The sequence below is a fragment of the Ciconia boyciana genome, chromosome 3 (assembly GCF_034638445.1).
Source record: "Ciconia boyciana chromosome 3, ASM3463844v1, whole genome shotgun sequence".
NCBI lineage: Eukaryota > Metazoa > Chordata > Aves > Ciconiiformes > Ciconiidae > Ciconia > Ciconia boyciana.
The window spans coordinates 93,366,572-93,382,307 of NC_132936.1; the positions used below are offsets into that span (position 1 = coordinate 93,366,572).

At 45.1% G+C, this 15,736-nt stretch overlaps 2 protein-coding genes across 2 annotated transcripts; one reads left to right on the plus strand and one right to left on the minus strand.

The window, feature by feature from the left end:
- Positions 1 to 15: 15 nt before the first annotated feature.
- Positions 16 to 3,575, plus strand: MAD2L1BP (MAD2L1 binding protein). The gene is made up of 2 exons (XM_072856652.1): positions 16 to 508; positions 1,139 to 3,575. Exons 1-2 carry the CDS (start codon positions 152 to 154, stop codon positions 1,667 to 1,669), a joined length of 888 nt encoding a protein of 295 aa, XP_072712753.1. The 5' UTR covers positions 16 to 151; the 3' UTR covers positions 1,670 to 3,575.
- Positions 3,501 to 14,536, minus strand: LOC140649437 (epoxide hydrolase 1-like). The gene is made up of 10 exons (XM_072856651.1): positions 14,404 to 14,536; positions 13,006 to 13,029; positions 11,860 to 12,073; positions 10,871 to 11,051; positions 9,858 to 10,088; positions 9,346 to 9,475; positions 8,155 to 8,369; positions 5,275 to 5,383; positions 4,818 to 4,943; positions 3,501 to 3,855 (listed from the first exon to the last, which is right to left on the minus strand). The coding sequence occupies exons 1-10, from the start codon at positions 14,430 to 14,432 to the stop codon at positions 3,654 to 3,656; spliced, it is 1,461 nt and encodes a 486-aa protein (XP_072712752.1). The 5' UTR covers positions 14,433 to 14,536; the 3' UTR covers positions 3,501 to 3,653.
- Between the last annotated feature and the right edge of the window lie 1,200 nt (positions 14,537 to 15,736).

Genomic DNA, 15,736 nt, shown 5'->3' on the forward strand with positions numbered 1-15,736 from the left:
CCCACTCCCCGGGGCGGGGCGGGGCGGGGCTGCCCACGGACCCTGCTCCTCCCGAGCCGGGACGAGCGCTGGGCGGAAACCCCGCTCCTCCCTACCAAATACGGCGCCTGCACCGCCGGAAGCCGCGCAGGACCGACCCTCCGCCACTCCCATGATACCCTGCGGCGGCGGCCATTCAAATCCCAGCCGGCCGCTCTCCGCTGGCCAGAAAATGGCGGCTCCTGGAGTTGCGGTAGCTTCTGCTCCCGTCCGAGCGACCTCTCCCCCGTCCCCGCTCCTTATAACTGAGGTGCCGCCGGCCCTGGATCGTGGTGGCGGGATGAGGTCTCGGCGGAGCGGGCTGGCGGCGGCGGCCTGCCCCTCGGTGTCCGTGGTGTTCCCGGGCGCTGTGAGCCGGGCGAGCTGCTGCCGCTTCGCTTGCGAGCTCCTCAAGCACGTCCTGCACCAGCGGCACCAGCTCCCGCTGCCCTATGAGCAGCTCACCTACTTCTGCCGGCGGGCGGCGCAGGTGAGGGGGGCCGTGGCGGTGCGGGGGAAGGCCGGGGGGACCCCTGGGCCCAGGGGCGGCCGTGCCGCAGAGGCGGCGGCGGCATTTGAGTCTTGCCTGTTAAGCTAACTATTCTAGCTCAGTAACCCGTATTTTAATGGGTCAACTGCTTCTAAAGTAAAGTGTTCATTGCAGCTGTATCTTTAAATGTTACAACTTCATTTAAAAAAAAAAAGCTTTAGGTTAGGTGGCTAAAGGTCTCAACAAGTTACTATTTATCTCTTGTTGCAGTTTCTGCTCAAAGCATGTCACTGTTTTGTTTGTTACTCAAACAACTCTAAGAAAAAAATAATGTTAAGTGGTTTTGGAGTGATAGCTGATCTTTAAAAGATGGGGCTTCTAATTCTTGTAGGAATTAATCAGTAGTGTGATAGAGATTCAAACTGAGCAGCTATAGAGTGGCCTTTTGTGTTCCTCTTGGATCTGCTGGTTCTATATGTGGGTACCTGTATCTCTTAAAAAGGGCATAAAACCCTTTGAACCTTCCTTGACTTTCAGGGATGGGATGGGCCATGCTTTCTGAAGAGTGTATTAGGACTAATATGTCCTAATAATGACATGTACTAATCTTGGCTTTGTTTTGTTTTCCAGGATGGAGATGTAATTAAGAAGCCACCCTCCATGGACCTGGCAAGCAAGAAGTGCCAGCAGGCGCTGATGGAGCTGGAGGGAGTGCTCCAGCACTTGGAAGTAATGTTTAGTTTGACACTGGTTCCTCGGGTTCTTATTCTACTTGGAGGCAATGTCATGAGCCCCAAGGAGCTCTATGAGCTCAACTTGGAGGGTATCTGTGAGGGCAGTGCTGAGGAGAGCCTGAAAACTGCATCCTGTGTTCGCAAGCTCTTTCACTCACTCTTCGTTGCGGATGTCTTCAGTGAACTTAAGGCTCTCCCTGTCATGGGCACTGTTGTTATGCTCCAAGGACACCGCGATTGTGGTGTTGATTGGTTCCGGCCCAAGCTCAACTATAAAGTGCCGACCCGAGGGAAGAAACTAACTGTTAACTTGTCCTGTGATGGAGACATCAACATAAGTGCCTCGCCTCCTCAGCACATGACTTCTACTTGGGAGGACTATGTCTGGTTTCAAGCACCAGTGACGCTCAAAGGCTTTCATGAATGACCTGTGCTCTGTAGAACTTTAATGGAATATTGAATAACCTTTGGTGCTGCTTTAAGTGATAATAACTTTATCAAATGTAACCGCATATTCTTGTCTGTCTGGATCTCTTCTCCAGGGCATCTACTGCCTTCCTGTAGCTTGACTGTGTTCATCTGTCTTCATCTCCTGAATTGTATTTGCTTTCAACAACCCTTTAAGACACAGTTGCACACAGATACAGTGATTCTTTAGGGATCTGAGTTGTGGCACAGGAGATGAATTAGTGTGTTGGGAGTAAAACTTTCCTGCCATATACTTACTGAACTGGCAAATACTGGATACAGTCTTCTCTCTCCTGAGTTTTAATGTGGCCGTTTTTCTGGTAATAATTACTACATTAGCTGATTGTTTGGGACTCTAGATAATGTATGTGATTATTAATACACTTGGCCTTTACTATAAAGGCCATAACCATTCTTACCTACCCTATTCCTGTAAAAGGAGACCTTTCCCTACAGTGTGATCAGGCTTGAATACTCAAGTGTTTGCCCATCTATTTGATAAAATTAGGCTTCCCCATAACTCAGTTTCAATTAATTAATAATCCAAAGAGTGGGACTTCTCAGCAATTGGGAGGTCTTGTACCTGGCACTGTCTTGTACTGGTGATGAAAAGAGGTTGAGCAGTCAGTCCGGTGGAGGCAGGGAAGCACATCTTCCTATTTTTTTTTACTAGCCTTTAGTCGAACAGCCCTGACAATCAGTTAGCTACACAGTTAAAATAAAAACCTTCTTCAGAGGAAGTTAGGACTCCTGCCCCAATATGCTAGCTTATTCTCACTTAAAACAACAACAAAAAAAGTTAGTTTCTTGCTTACTTTTACCTCTTGGAAGTCTTAGTCTTAGACTTTAAATGTTTCTGAAATGTGAAGAAGAGGTGAGGGGAGTGTGATCAAGTTCAGCACTATCTTTACCTGTCAAATTCCTGTTCTAAGTCAGAATGTATTACTTGGAAGCAGAACTTGAACCCTTTATTCTGGCCTGGTGTCTAGTGCAGAATGGGAGAGAGGGAGAGAAACCCTTAGAGCATGGTGTGTCAGAACTGCTGGGGTTATCTTCAGTCAGCTGGGTATGTATCTGTACTGTAATGAGCTTAATAGCTCCAAATAGTTCTATCCCATTTGAAGAGAAACTCGAGCCTACTAGTAGTAAGGTTGCTTGCAGCTTCTTGCTAGCAAAAATTGCATGATGGGGTGGTAAAAATCCTTTGAAAGGAGGGTAAAGGTTGAAGTAACCCTCTACACTTGGTTTCTATTTTAACTTTGACCTTTTGGAATGGAATGAGATTATAGAACTAGGAGGAAATTAAGTTGATATTTTTGAGCTTGGAGAACACTAGGAGTGCTGTCTCTGCCTTATTATCCATTAACAACTGCTTACAATGTGTAGTAACCGCTAAAGCTAGCTCTAGGGGAAAAACTGCTAGAACGAAGAAAGCTGCCTTATGTGCAGCTGCCCACTTGAATATGTAATTGCAGGTCTGTTGAATGAAATATAACTTGAACGTAGGAGTGTTTGTGCTCAGTAGATCAAAACCCTTCCACCAAAGCTGCTTGTAATGCATATTTAAGAATGCTAGCACTCAAGTATTTAAAGAAGCTTTTGAACAGAAGCCTTGGTTCTGAGGAACAAGGGACCAGTTCCTTTCTACTCTCTTCCCCAAATGAGTGCAATGTTACTGCATTAAACTGTTTACATATTCTGTTATACTTGAACTATGAATGCAGCAATGATATGGTGCCGGGAATGAAAGAAGACAAGATGCTTTTTTTTCTTATGAAGAGCTTTAGAGCTTGATTAACAAGTTTAGTGCTATAATCATTATCAAAATAAAATGCTGGCTTCTGTATGCGATTACATTGGATTTATTTAATCCCTCAAAGTAAAGGTTGTGCTGGTGGCAGAACAACTTGCTTCCATTCTATGTATGTATCTAAACTGCAGGTTCACAGCTGTTCCACCTTTCTCACAAAGTGCATGATGTCTTGTGCCAGAAGCTTTGGTTCCTCAAAGGCAGCAAAATGTCCTCCACGTGGCATGTAAGAGTAAGTGATGATGTTCTTGAAGATCTCCTTTGCCCAGACATGTGGTGTATGTACTAGCTCCTGAGGAAAAGCTGCAATCCCTGTGGGAACATGTACTCCAACCCTAGAAGACATTAGTTAACTGCATTTTTGAAAGGAGTCCTGGGGAAAGTCTATAAAAACCTTCTGACTCTAACTGCCACGGTCAGTTGGAGAAGTTTCACCACAGCAATCCATTTTGTGGTCTGTACTCTGCTGAAGAGCTTCACTTATATTTGGATCTCCTTGAGTTTAAGAATGTTATACCCAAACATGTGTAAAGTAGAGCCAACTTTGCACACAGTTCAATCTTGAAAAGTTTCAGATTTTTAAGCTTACCTTGTTTTGTAGTTTTGTGATATGTGGCAAGATGCCACACCTCTTTGAAAGTCAGGAATGAGCTAGCTCATGTTTACTTTAGAATTTATGGTACCAGCATAACAAATTACTGTCTCAAGAGGAAAGGTAAACTGGTTCAGTCTACAAAGAAAAAGACTCCCCTGTTTATTTGTATGATCAATCACTTGGAGAATTCTGCTCAGCAGCATTTTCCTAGTCAGCCTCTCTTATAGTCATCTTAAAGCCAGTGGCTGTTAGAAGGTGCTTGGTTTCAAGTAGTGCTCTCCAAATTGATTCCCCAAGTTTGTGCTTAACAGTTGTAGTTCTTGGTTTATCCACCAGTAAGCCATATCCTTCCTAATTCAGTTTAAACTTATGTGTTAGAAATGCTCATGATTTTCTATTTTGTTTTTACTGAACTGAGCCACAGATTACATTTGTTTGGTGAATAAGTATATAGACCTGTATGTTGAACACAAACAAGACTGAATATACTTTAAGTCTTTTGCATTATCTTGGCCACAGACTGCCTTGTGTGAATTATAGGTTCAAAAGAAAAGTGACCCTTAACTATATTTGTAAAATAAAAAAAAATCCAAGTTCTTATTTTCTAACTAGTTAAATTTGCTGTTGTGATCTAAATGTTTATACAGGCAAATGTGGTTCAATCTTATTTGCAAATCTGTCTTGCACCTGCCACTTCATTACCTGGCATCAGCAGTTAGACCAGGGTCCTTGGAGATGTTCTCCTTGTAGAATCGCATTGAGGACACAATGGAGGATGTCACCCAATAAATCATGACGTTGGTCAAAAGTTCATCAAGAGAGTATTTGCTGTTGAGAGAGAAAGATGAAGACATTTCATTGGAAGCTGTTTCTCAGTATGCTATATTGGGCTCATGCCCTGGAGAACAGTTGTTCCTCTTGTTCCCCACTTGTTTTCAAGCAGCAAATTAATTGGCACCCATGTGCCCAGACCAAAACTGCCTGGTGCTGAAGTAGTAGTTTGCAGGCAGTCTGCTATAAGTTTAAACTCTACTTGTCATGTGTAATCTTTCATCCTTAAAATTCAGCTTTGACTGGCCAGTCTTTTACCTATGTCCTCATTAGTTATCATCACTCATTTTTTTTGAGTCCTCTCATGGAAGAGCATGTGTTTTCTTACCTTTCCAAGCCTCCATTGTCTTTATGCAGAAATGATTTATCTGTCCAGGTAGAGAATTTCTCCAAAATATATGCAGCAAGCCCCACAGGGGAGTCATTCAGTCCACAACCTAATTCAGGAGAATGGGAGAGCTATTGCAGTTGCCTGGCATTGCAGTGCTTCAGTGGAAGTTAAACTGGACTTTCATGAATTTCTCAGAGGCTTCTATGAGAATTGAGTAGAGAGTCTGTATTTTACCAGCCCTGGTAGTACTTTACTCTTGACAAATTCACCCCAATGGAATCCCAGCTGTAACCAACAGTGTTACAAACTCAGGTAATTCCTATACAAAAGAAGCTAAGAGCTAAGAAAGTCCTGTTGGCTTCTTGGTAATGTGTAGCAGAAGGAGCAAATTCAGATGTAAAGGGATTACACTCTGAAAATAAATTTCAGATAAACTATTTGGGAGCACTGTCCTGCTTAGGATGGATAACCAGGACCCTGAGTGCTTTCATCACTCTTTATCTAATTTAAACAGTGGAGTGATGTGTATCTGTTATCTGTTCCTGCCTTTGGGGAACACTAACAAACATTATAAACACAGTGGGTACACAGCATATTATGTCTATGTTCTTACCTGTTAAACAGGGATAGGGATTACTTCAGTAGTGATAGAGGCTTGCCTTGGGAAAATTCCTGTACCATACCCTAGGCTGTAGTTTTACAGTATACTCAGTATTGCCTACTCTCAAGTGTATTTTAGTGTGACTTTAGCACTGAGTGACTTTGTAGAAGATGATGCACAACATGGTCTCAATTTAATAGTGGACACAGCTAATGCAAAGTAAGTTTGTGCACAGTTTCCCTGCACTGGCAGGCCTAGGGTGATTTGCTACCGATCAAAGTCATGTAAATGCTTTGACCAGCAATGGTAGGGTGGGCTAAAATGTGCCGGCTAGCACATGACCCATCTGGAGATGAGCATTTTCTGGGCTGAAAGCTGCCTCTCAACCACTGTATTCAATGTCCATGGATTAGATGCTCAGAAATACCAGTCTTGTTTGCAGTTTATCACTCATTCAACCTGTACCACATCTTAGGTACCACAGTTTGTCAGTGAAAATACTTTAGCTTTGCTTTAAACCTGCCTAATGAGAACTAAACTGTTAATATATATAGATATTTCTTGAGACTGGGTAGGGAATACATTTTTTTTCCCCCTATTCATTTTCTACATTTCACAATTTTAGTGTGCTACAAAATCCCTGCTCTTCTTTTTCCAGGTTGAAGAGTCCTAGACTATGTATCGTGCTTGTGCGGAAGCTGCTCAGTCACTTCAGTCTTCCTTTTCTCCCCTTCCTGTATTACTCTGATTCTAAACTATATTTATGAAACAGGCAAACAGGGGTGCAACAGATTCTGAATATCATGGATTTAGTGTTTTGTCTTAGCCTGTTTTTGCTTTCTTTAAGAGTTTGTAAGATTCTCTTAAACTCTGAGCTGGCTGATGTTTCAAAGCACTATCCATGACTCACGGATTCTCTCATATGGCAGCAGCCAAAGTAGAGCCCATTGTGATTTTCTTCTGCTACTTAAATTGCTTTGGACTTTGTTGACATAATTTTTTATTGGCCAGTTTAATCAACCAGTCACTTAAATGTTTTTGCAACTCTCTGCAGTTATCTTTAGATTAAAGATTATCTTTAGACCCTGGATAGCTGTCAAATTTTCACTTAACCATTAACTTTTATCTGTAGAGAAATTAGGATCATGTTGAAATGTACAGGTGCCAGCACAGATTTTTGTGACACTCTCTCTCCCCTGGAACTTGCTTACTTATTCCTATGCTTGGATTCTCATGTTAACTAGTTATTAATCCATGAACTTAATCCTTTTCTTAAGGCAGTTTAATTTCTTTAAGAACACTGCGGGAGGAATCTCAACAAAACTTTTTTGGAAAGGAAATATGTTCCATTACTGGATCCACAGCTCTTTGATTCTGCCAGAGCTCTGATTTTTGAAGCATGATTTCCCTGTGATATTATCACCTGTAAATCAATTCTCCTCTTTAAAATAGTTTTGCTAGTTTTCTCATCAGAGACTAGACATACTGATCTTCATTTTTCTGGGGCTACCTTCACTGTTTGGCTCTTAACCCCCCCCCCAAAAAATGCCAACCTGGTATCTTGTTTGTCTCCTTTTATTTCTTTGGTATTGTGACCAGTTCAAGCAACCGACTAGGCATTAGTTAATGTTTCAGTTTGAGTTTCTTCTTTTTCAGTGAATTGCCAGGATGGGGTGCTATTCATTCTATGGTCTCCACATCTGACACCAGTCTGAGACAGCTCCGCTGTCTTTCCTGATGAGGGATTATTTCAATAAAGGAATACCCCATAATCCTCGCTAGTGGAGACTGATGCAAATAATTCATTTAACTTTCCTGAGGTGGCCATATCTTTCTTCAAACTCCTTATCTACTGGCCCCACTAACTATGTCAGGCTTCTGGCTTTTCAGGTGTTAGGGCTGTGTCTACCTTTCTGCAAGTTTCATGTTGCACTTGCTTATGATATTTTTCTTGTTTTCACCCACATTTATTTCTAGAAGCTTCAATTTCAGGATCCTGTGCTTTACTTTAAGAGGCTTTTTGCAAAGGGGTTCTTTCCTCAAGAGAAGTGGCATGTCATTTAAAAGCCCTTGAAAAGTGATATTTGTAGTCTCCATCTTGTTTTAAGCTGTTCCTTTTAACTTCCTTTTACACAGTTCTTGTCCCTGTGTCTTGCATTCAGTCACCAGAACTCATTGCTTCTCAAACACAGTTGGCCTTTGTTCAACTATAAGTTTTTATATACCATAAGCAGTTCGTATACAATGTTCATAGTGATATAGAGAAGGTTCATTACCTGCAGTGTCTGGTTTGGTGGCTTGGATATGTAAGTATCCAGACTCTCGCAGAAGTTCATATATATTCTTCTGGATGAAAGGGTACATACGTCGGACATCTTCCCTAGTGAGGCCTACGAGCCATGGTACATAAGCCCCAAGCATCACAGAAATCATCCTTCTCAAACCTTGATTGCTGACGAAGATGAGATTCAGATGAAGCCCTTTCACAGATCTAAAATTAAGTTAATGAATAGAAGGTTAAATCAAGCAATTTTCTGTCTCCAAATTTTCTAGAAAATAAGTCTGACTGGAGCTGTGATAGAAGCATTTCACTGAGCCAAATACATAAAGCCCTTCAGGTTCATCATGATTAAAAAAAAAAAATTATGGGAGTTAGAAATGGTACAGCTGGTGCCATCTCCATCCTGCTGTGCCACTGGTATGATGTTAGCTTTAGGTACTCAGTTTCTGGATGTGGCATATCCACGCTAGTAGCTCTGGCTGTTGATCTTGTGTTGTTTTGTGCTGTAGGGAACAGGCTGCGTTGGGTATTTTCTGAAAAGCTTGAGTAGATCACATGTGGCCACAGTGCTCTGGGTGCTGTGAAGCACAACTGCAATTGGGAACAGTGAGCTGTTCAGCCTGCTATCTAACTGCTTTAAGAGCTTTCCCACTTTATCTGTTCTCTGACCTAAGCGTGGCTGTGGTGCCTGCTTTTCATTAAATGCTAAACAATGAGCTGTGATGCCATCTTCTAAGGAAGGTATTGTGTTTCTTTTCCGATCAGTCTCAGCTCTGCATTTTAGATAGGAAAGTCCTATACTTCGTGGTACTGTTCAGCTGCTGAAAGGCTGAGCTCCTTCCTTCTTTTCTCCCTACTGATTTTAAATTTATCTCCTTCCTGATTTAGAATGACGATCTGTCTCCTTGAGGTCTCAAATCAAAATGCAGCAGAGTTTACTTCCACAGCTAGTGAAAGAGAAGCCAAACAAACAGCACTGAAATTTAGAAAGCATGAGAACTGTGCCAGTATCAATGCAAAGCATATGAATACAACTGAATGCACAAGGGTGGGGATGTTCCTGGAGGAAAAAAGCAAAAGGGGATGAGAGGCAGGGCAAACAGAAGGCAGGACCAGGACCATGGAGCCAGAAGGTAGGGTGAGAACTGGAAGCAGCTTTTCTGCACTGATTCCCTTTGCTACTCACTGTGGCAGCATCTGGGCCATGTTTGTGGTAATACGAGATCCCCAGTCTCCTCCCTGTAGGTAGTATTCCTTGAAGCCCAATCTGTTCATCAGCTTATGAAATATCCGAGCAGTTGCTATGGTGTCAAAGCCTGTAGGTAAAGAGAAACACAGGAGACCTGTGCGTCCTAGTTTTCATCCCCTGGCCAAAGATCGTGGCCTGACAGAGGCATATGAGTATGCTGCTGTGTGAAGGCACAGCGTGCTATGCTGCTCTGCCTCATTCCTTGGCAATAAAGTGAACACAAGATGATAGAAATTCAGTGGGAAGTGGAGAAAGTGGAAAGAGGACCTGGCTTCCAGCTACCATTGCCTTCCAAATCTCCATAGCCATTCCCAGAGCCTCAGCCACATGGGTGTTAGTGCAGAGCCAAGCATCTGCATTCACAAACTGCAGTGCCCAGGGGGCCTGGGGATGGCTGAGGTATAACTCCAAAAACCTTGCAATTCAAACAGAGCCTTTTCATCGCTTACCTTTCTGGTGTGGTGCCTCCGAGAAGCCATAGCCTGGAATGGATGGACAGATGACCTCAAACACCACATCGCCCTCATTCAGGCTGTGCCTGGCCGGCTCGGTGAGCAGAGGGATGATCTTGTAGAACTCGTAGAAGGAGCCAGGCCAGCCATGGACCATCAGCAGAGGTTGAACAGCTCGACCGTGAGGGACGTAGGAGGGCTTCACATGGATAAAATGGATATCAATCCCTGCCACATATCCAAGACAGATAAATTAAAGCTGTGGTTCCATCACAGTTTCTGTTCTGGACTCTGAAGAAGGAGGGTGGCAAAACTGTAATTAGCATTCGTAGCAGAAGTTACACAATCAACGCATTGCAAGAAGATGCCTAGCTGAAAGGGAATGCCTGGTATTGTACCTATGTCTCATCTTTTACCTACAGACAGAGGTATTGATCCCAGCCCCAGATACGGGGGTCACAGGAGATTGAGCAGCCATCTCCTGAGAAACTGGTCTCACAGTATATAAGTAGAGCTGCACTTAAATAAAAAGCATAATGCAGGTAAGACACATGCAAAAACATGACAAAATTACAAAATATGTGGGTAATAAAAAGAGAAACATGAAAAAGTGCAAGATAGAAGTTTAACCTGCAGATCACTTACCTGAAGTCTGGCTAACCTCACGTGGCTAAACTGGGTGGTGGAAATTCTAGCCTCAGAGTATGGGTAAATTTTGCAATTTTCAAAGGTGGCTTCAAGGCAATAGCAGAAGAAAACCTCATCGTTAGTTAGCAGGGGTTCAGAACCAGATGAAGCCCATCTTGAAGCAGACCTAATCTTATTGCCGCTGTGTAATGGTCTTAATCTATAGAAGGTTATTAATAATATAGTCTCCACTAGTGATATTTCACTCATATCACTAAGCTGTTATGCATACTGTTGTCTTAAATATTGTAACCTCTTAAATCCCCCCCTTCTCTCTGTGCATTTCAGAGCGAGACCTGCTCAAGCCACAGAGACCCCCTCACCTTCAATGGTGGTTTGGAAATGGGGGTATTTGTTCAGGACTTCCACTTGCTTGCGCCAGTCAAACTGGTTCCTCCAGTAGGCCACCACCTTCTGCAGGTAGCTGGAGTTGAAGCCATAGTGGAAGGCGGCCCCTTCCAGTGGCGGTGCGTAGCGGGCCTGCTCCAGGCGGTGGTGCAGGTCCTGCGGAGGGGAGCCCTTCTTGCAAGGCTGGCCAGCTGCCCGCACGTCCCCTACGCTAGGGCAGGCATGGACGGGCTCTCCTGGCTCCGCCGGCTTTTGTATCACTATCTGGGACACCATGAGCCCTCCTGAAGCAGTGGCATACTCTGCATAACCTCCTGAATCATTTATATGGGGAATATATTTTTCTGCACGTTACTAATTCCCGTAGGGCACCCAGGAGTACTGGGTCCTACTCTTGCCTTGCTGCTAACTTGCTTTAGGGTTTTTGGCACTAGGAGCTTGCTGGCACCGCCGGCTGGGAGAATAATAAGAAGCTCAGCTGGAGCTGCTGACTGCTAGTTGGCCAGATTATTAGGGACAGGCATGTAGGGACAGAGGTGCTGCGACTTAGTCAAGACCCCAGCCCTCTTCACCCTTCCAGCCCTTCCCTCTGTGGAAGCCCCTCAGTTCTGCCCCACCAGTGCAACTGCTGTCCTGATGCCCTCCCACCCCACTCCACCATCTGCAGACTCACTGTCAAAGTCTGCTGCTCAAAGTGTGGCCTTTCTGCAGGAGCAGCCCCAGGTTGCATGGAGGGTCTGTGGTCTCAGAAAGTCTTTATGGGGCATTGCAATGAACCTGAGCTCAAATCCCATTCATAAAGGGTGGTGAGCCAGAGCATCATCTAACAGTGCTAGGTTGCTGCACTGGTGTATATAAGTGCACTGCTGCCACCCCCAAGACATCACCTTGAAGCAATAAAGTAGGTGATGGACTGGCTCAACCTCGCAGCTTTCTGCCCCTCCCTACATCCAGCCACCGGTACCTCGATTTCTTTGTCAGACGTTTCAATCTTGAAGGGACGGATACTTTCATCTTCTTTCCCTTTTAGGGGTCTTTCACCTGAGCCCCACCATCCATCGCCCATTTCAATGGTCTTGATCTTGTGTCTAGACCTCAGCCAGTAAACCAGCATCCCTCCAACCCCCAGGGCGGCCACAGGGACCAGGGCTGCATTCTTCTGAGAATATTCAAAAGACCTGGGGAGGCATAAAATCGATTGTGTTCAACAACAGAAGTTTCAAGGGTAAAGGGACTACCCTGAGGCTTGTATTCACATTGGTTGAGCCTGAGCAGTGACAAATGCCTACAAATCCCATGGAGTCAGCAGGGGCTGGGGGTTTCTGTTATTTTTGAAGATCACAGGCAAGATTTGGGGCAGGGTTACATCTACCAGTGCTTCTTAGGGACCTCAAGTCCTTGCTGATCAGGACTTGCTGATCACAAGGCTTCCTTGTCCCTCTCCTTGTGAACCAGGGTGCCCTGGGTGACAAGGGTCAATAGGATATGGGCCAGTCTATTTTAAGGCAGGTACTGGAGTGAACGGGATAGTAGCAGCTGGACTCCTCCAGGAATAAAAACTGCACAGACAGAATGGGTTGAGGAGCAGGAGCAGAGACAAGGGTCCTCAGCTGCTGGAGAGAGCTGGATGTGCTGGACGTGCCCCTCTTGGCAGTGCTTTATACATAGCTCCCCTACAGATGCAATCACCTTTTAGGGCAACACTGGCTCTCCACCATAGCTTTGCAGGGGTAAGGGTCTCAGCTTGTCTGTCTGGTGCCCCTGTTTCTGTTCTAGACAGTAAGGTTTCAGACTTTCTTGAGGTGTGGGAGCTAAGTCACCAGAGTTGGTTTTAACAGACATGCAGCATGTTTCAAAACCATTCAAACACTTGAGCAATCAGTCCTAAATGTAGTGTACCTTCTCATCTCTCTGACCTGTGCCTCAAGCTCTCCAGCTTCCCTTGGGGATTAGTAGAGGTGTCTGGGGCTATTGCAGGGGGCTGCAAGGGGACTGTGAATGAAGGTTTTGTTGTTGTTGTCATACAGGGTAGGGAAGGGACTATGCTGTGCCCCAACCAGGGTGCTAATAAAAAGTGGAGGCCTCAGCACAGAGCAGCTATTTCACTCACCTGATCCGGGACAAGATGCTCTCCCTACAAAAGGGGGGCAAAAAGAAAGAAGATCCTTATAGTCTTATAGTGTTGTCTGAATGGTACCAACCCTTGGGTATAGTGCAAAGAACATCACCTGCCAGCACCATTTACTGCCCACCCATGGGATTACAAGCTGTTTAGCCACCCGGCAACATCTGCCATTATTTTTCCTACTTTTTGAATGGGACAGAAAGAGAGGGGCTCAGAGCACTGCCTCTGCACAGAGATACAGTGTTTCTGGGCTGTGTTTTAGCTAGATAGTTTGTTGCAGTAATATTCCCTCCTTCCGCACAATTTAGATAAAAGGCACTAAACAACTGGGTAGGTGTCCTTGCAGAGTTTCATCCTACAAGCGGCTGTGTTACTTCAGCCAAGAAAATAGTTTATTTTGACTGCTGTGTAGCGATAGGTGCACAGCCTTGGCAGGGGACTTTCAAGCTCAAGGGTTATTCTGCTACCAGGCACGTGGTACTCATCATGCTGCAGGGCTGGCACAAGGAGAGGCTTGTGGGACCTTTCCCTGTTCAGCGTTCCATGAGCTGCTATACCTTTGCTACTTCTAACTACTCCTGACTGGATATCAAGCTTTTGGGTCTCATCTGCCTGCAAGAAAAAGAAAACATCCTCCTTGGTTCTCTTTCAGCCTGGTAGATTCTCTTGCAAGAAAAGCACAGTCTAAAGTCTAGCAAAATTAGAAGTGACAAGAGAAAGTCTTGTTACTCTGCCTTGTAGAAGGCAGCTAGATTAAGGGAGCCGTTTGGTGTCATAATTATGATACCTTGAGACAAAAAAAAAAAGGACATGAAACTCCATGAAAAACCAAGTCTGCTGTCTGTTTCTTTTTACATAGTATCATTTCCCACTGCTGCCTGTGATGCAGAACCTAGTGCCTGTACTGGAGACCCCAGCAGTCCCCAAAGCAATTTGGTAATGATCTCTGAGACAGCCTATGTATGATTTTTAAAGGAGGTATCTCCTTAAACCACTCCCAGACAAGGAAGAACAGGGCTCCTACGAGCAAACAGTGTCAGCTTCCATCTCATTGGAGGCTGAGCAGCTTATGCAACGGGTAATAATACCCCCCTGCACTTGCATCCTCCCGGAGTTTAGTGAGTCAGAGGCATGAAACCAGTTATCATGGCAATAGCACAAACTCGGCACTGCTAACAAAACAAGCATGTCCCAGAAGCAGCTCTCTGAGCGACACAAAACAAGGCTCAGTCTAATAAAACCTCCTCCCCACTCACATTCAGGAGAACTCAGCCACATGCTCCCACCCTCCAATGGCCTGGTGAGCCCGCAGGGGCTTTCTCCCGCCCCAGCCCCGGGGAGCCCCGTTCGAGGTCCCTCCTCCCCGCACCGAGGGGATCTCACCAGGCGTTTGGAAGAATCTCCTGCCACATGTCTGCTTCCTCCTCGCCTGGCCGCTGCTCTGAGCAAAGCAACCCAGGTGTCTCCTCTGCTGGCTTTCTCTTGGGCAGTGACGCTCTCTCGGTGACAATGCAAGCTACATCATCTGTTAGTGCCACCTATTGCCTAAGTGTGCAGTTGCAAATTAAGTTCAGCAGAGGCAAATGCAAAGTCCTGCATGCGGAGGGAATAGCCCTGTGCACCAGCACAGGCTGGCTGCCAAATGCATAGAAAGCAACTCTGCGGAGGCTGACCTGACGTCCTCAGCTGGGCCTGAGTCAACAAGGTGTCCCTGCAGCAAAGGCCAGCTGCGTACAAGGCTATATTGCAAGCATGTTAGCCAGCAGGCTGAGTGAAGTGATCCTTCACTCTCTTCAGCACTTGTGAGACCACATCTGGAGTGCCATGTCCAGTTCTGGCCTTGCTGGTAGAGGAAAGACTGGAGTGAGCCCACCCTTGGTGGTGTAGGACCACCAAGCTGCCAGGGGACTGGAGCACGTGGTGTATGAGGAGAGCCAGAGAGACCTGGGCTTGTTCAGCCTGGAGAAGAGAAGGCAAAGGGGGGATCTTATTGCTGTCTACAGCTACCTAGTGGAGAGCATAGGGAAAATGGACCCAGACTCATCTTGGAGGAGCAACAGCTGAAGGACAAAAGGCAATGGATGCAAATTGCAACAAGGGAAATTCTGGTTAGATATTAGGAGAAATGTTCACCATGGAGGTATTCAGATATTGGGACAGGAGCCCAAAGAGGCTGTGGGATCTCCATCCTTGGAGGCATTCAAAATTTGACAGGAACAAGGCACTGAGCAACCTGACCTACCTGGACCTTCTCTGAGCAGGAGGTGGGACAAGCTGACCTCCAGGTGTCCCTTCCAACCTCTGTATGATGTGGCTCTATTCCACGTGCACCTGTGATTTGCAGCAGCCAAAACAAAACACAAAGGAAAAGTTATGTTTTTCATTTTCCACAGAAATCAATGCCTTGTTTTAGCTCAGGGAACTAGATTTAATTTCCCTCATGGTTGGTAAAATCTTACTGGACAAAGGCTTCTCCTTCCTAAATTGTTGCACAGTGTCCTTGCTGTGCTTCACTCCAGGAACAGCTACATTTTACTGTCAGAGGAAATGATTCCTATCTCCATGCAATGCTCAAAGTGAAGTACCGTCACCAGTGAGAGCTGTGGTGATTATCTCATACTGCTGTGCGTTCATATGTAGCCACTGTGCCATCAAAAAGAGCCATGAGGAAGAAAAGCTTGTAAATCCTTCATTTGGCCAAAGTTCAATTTATTGC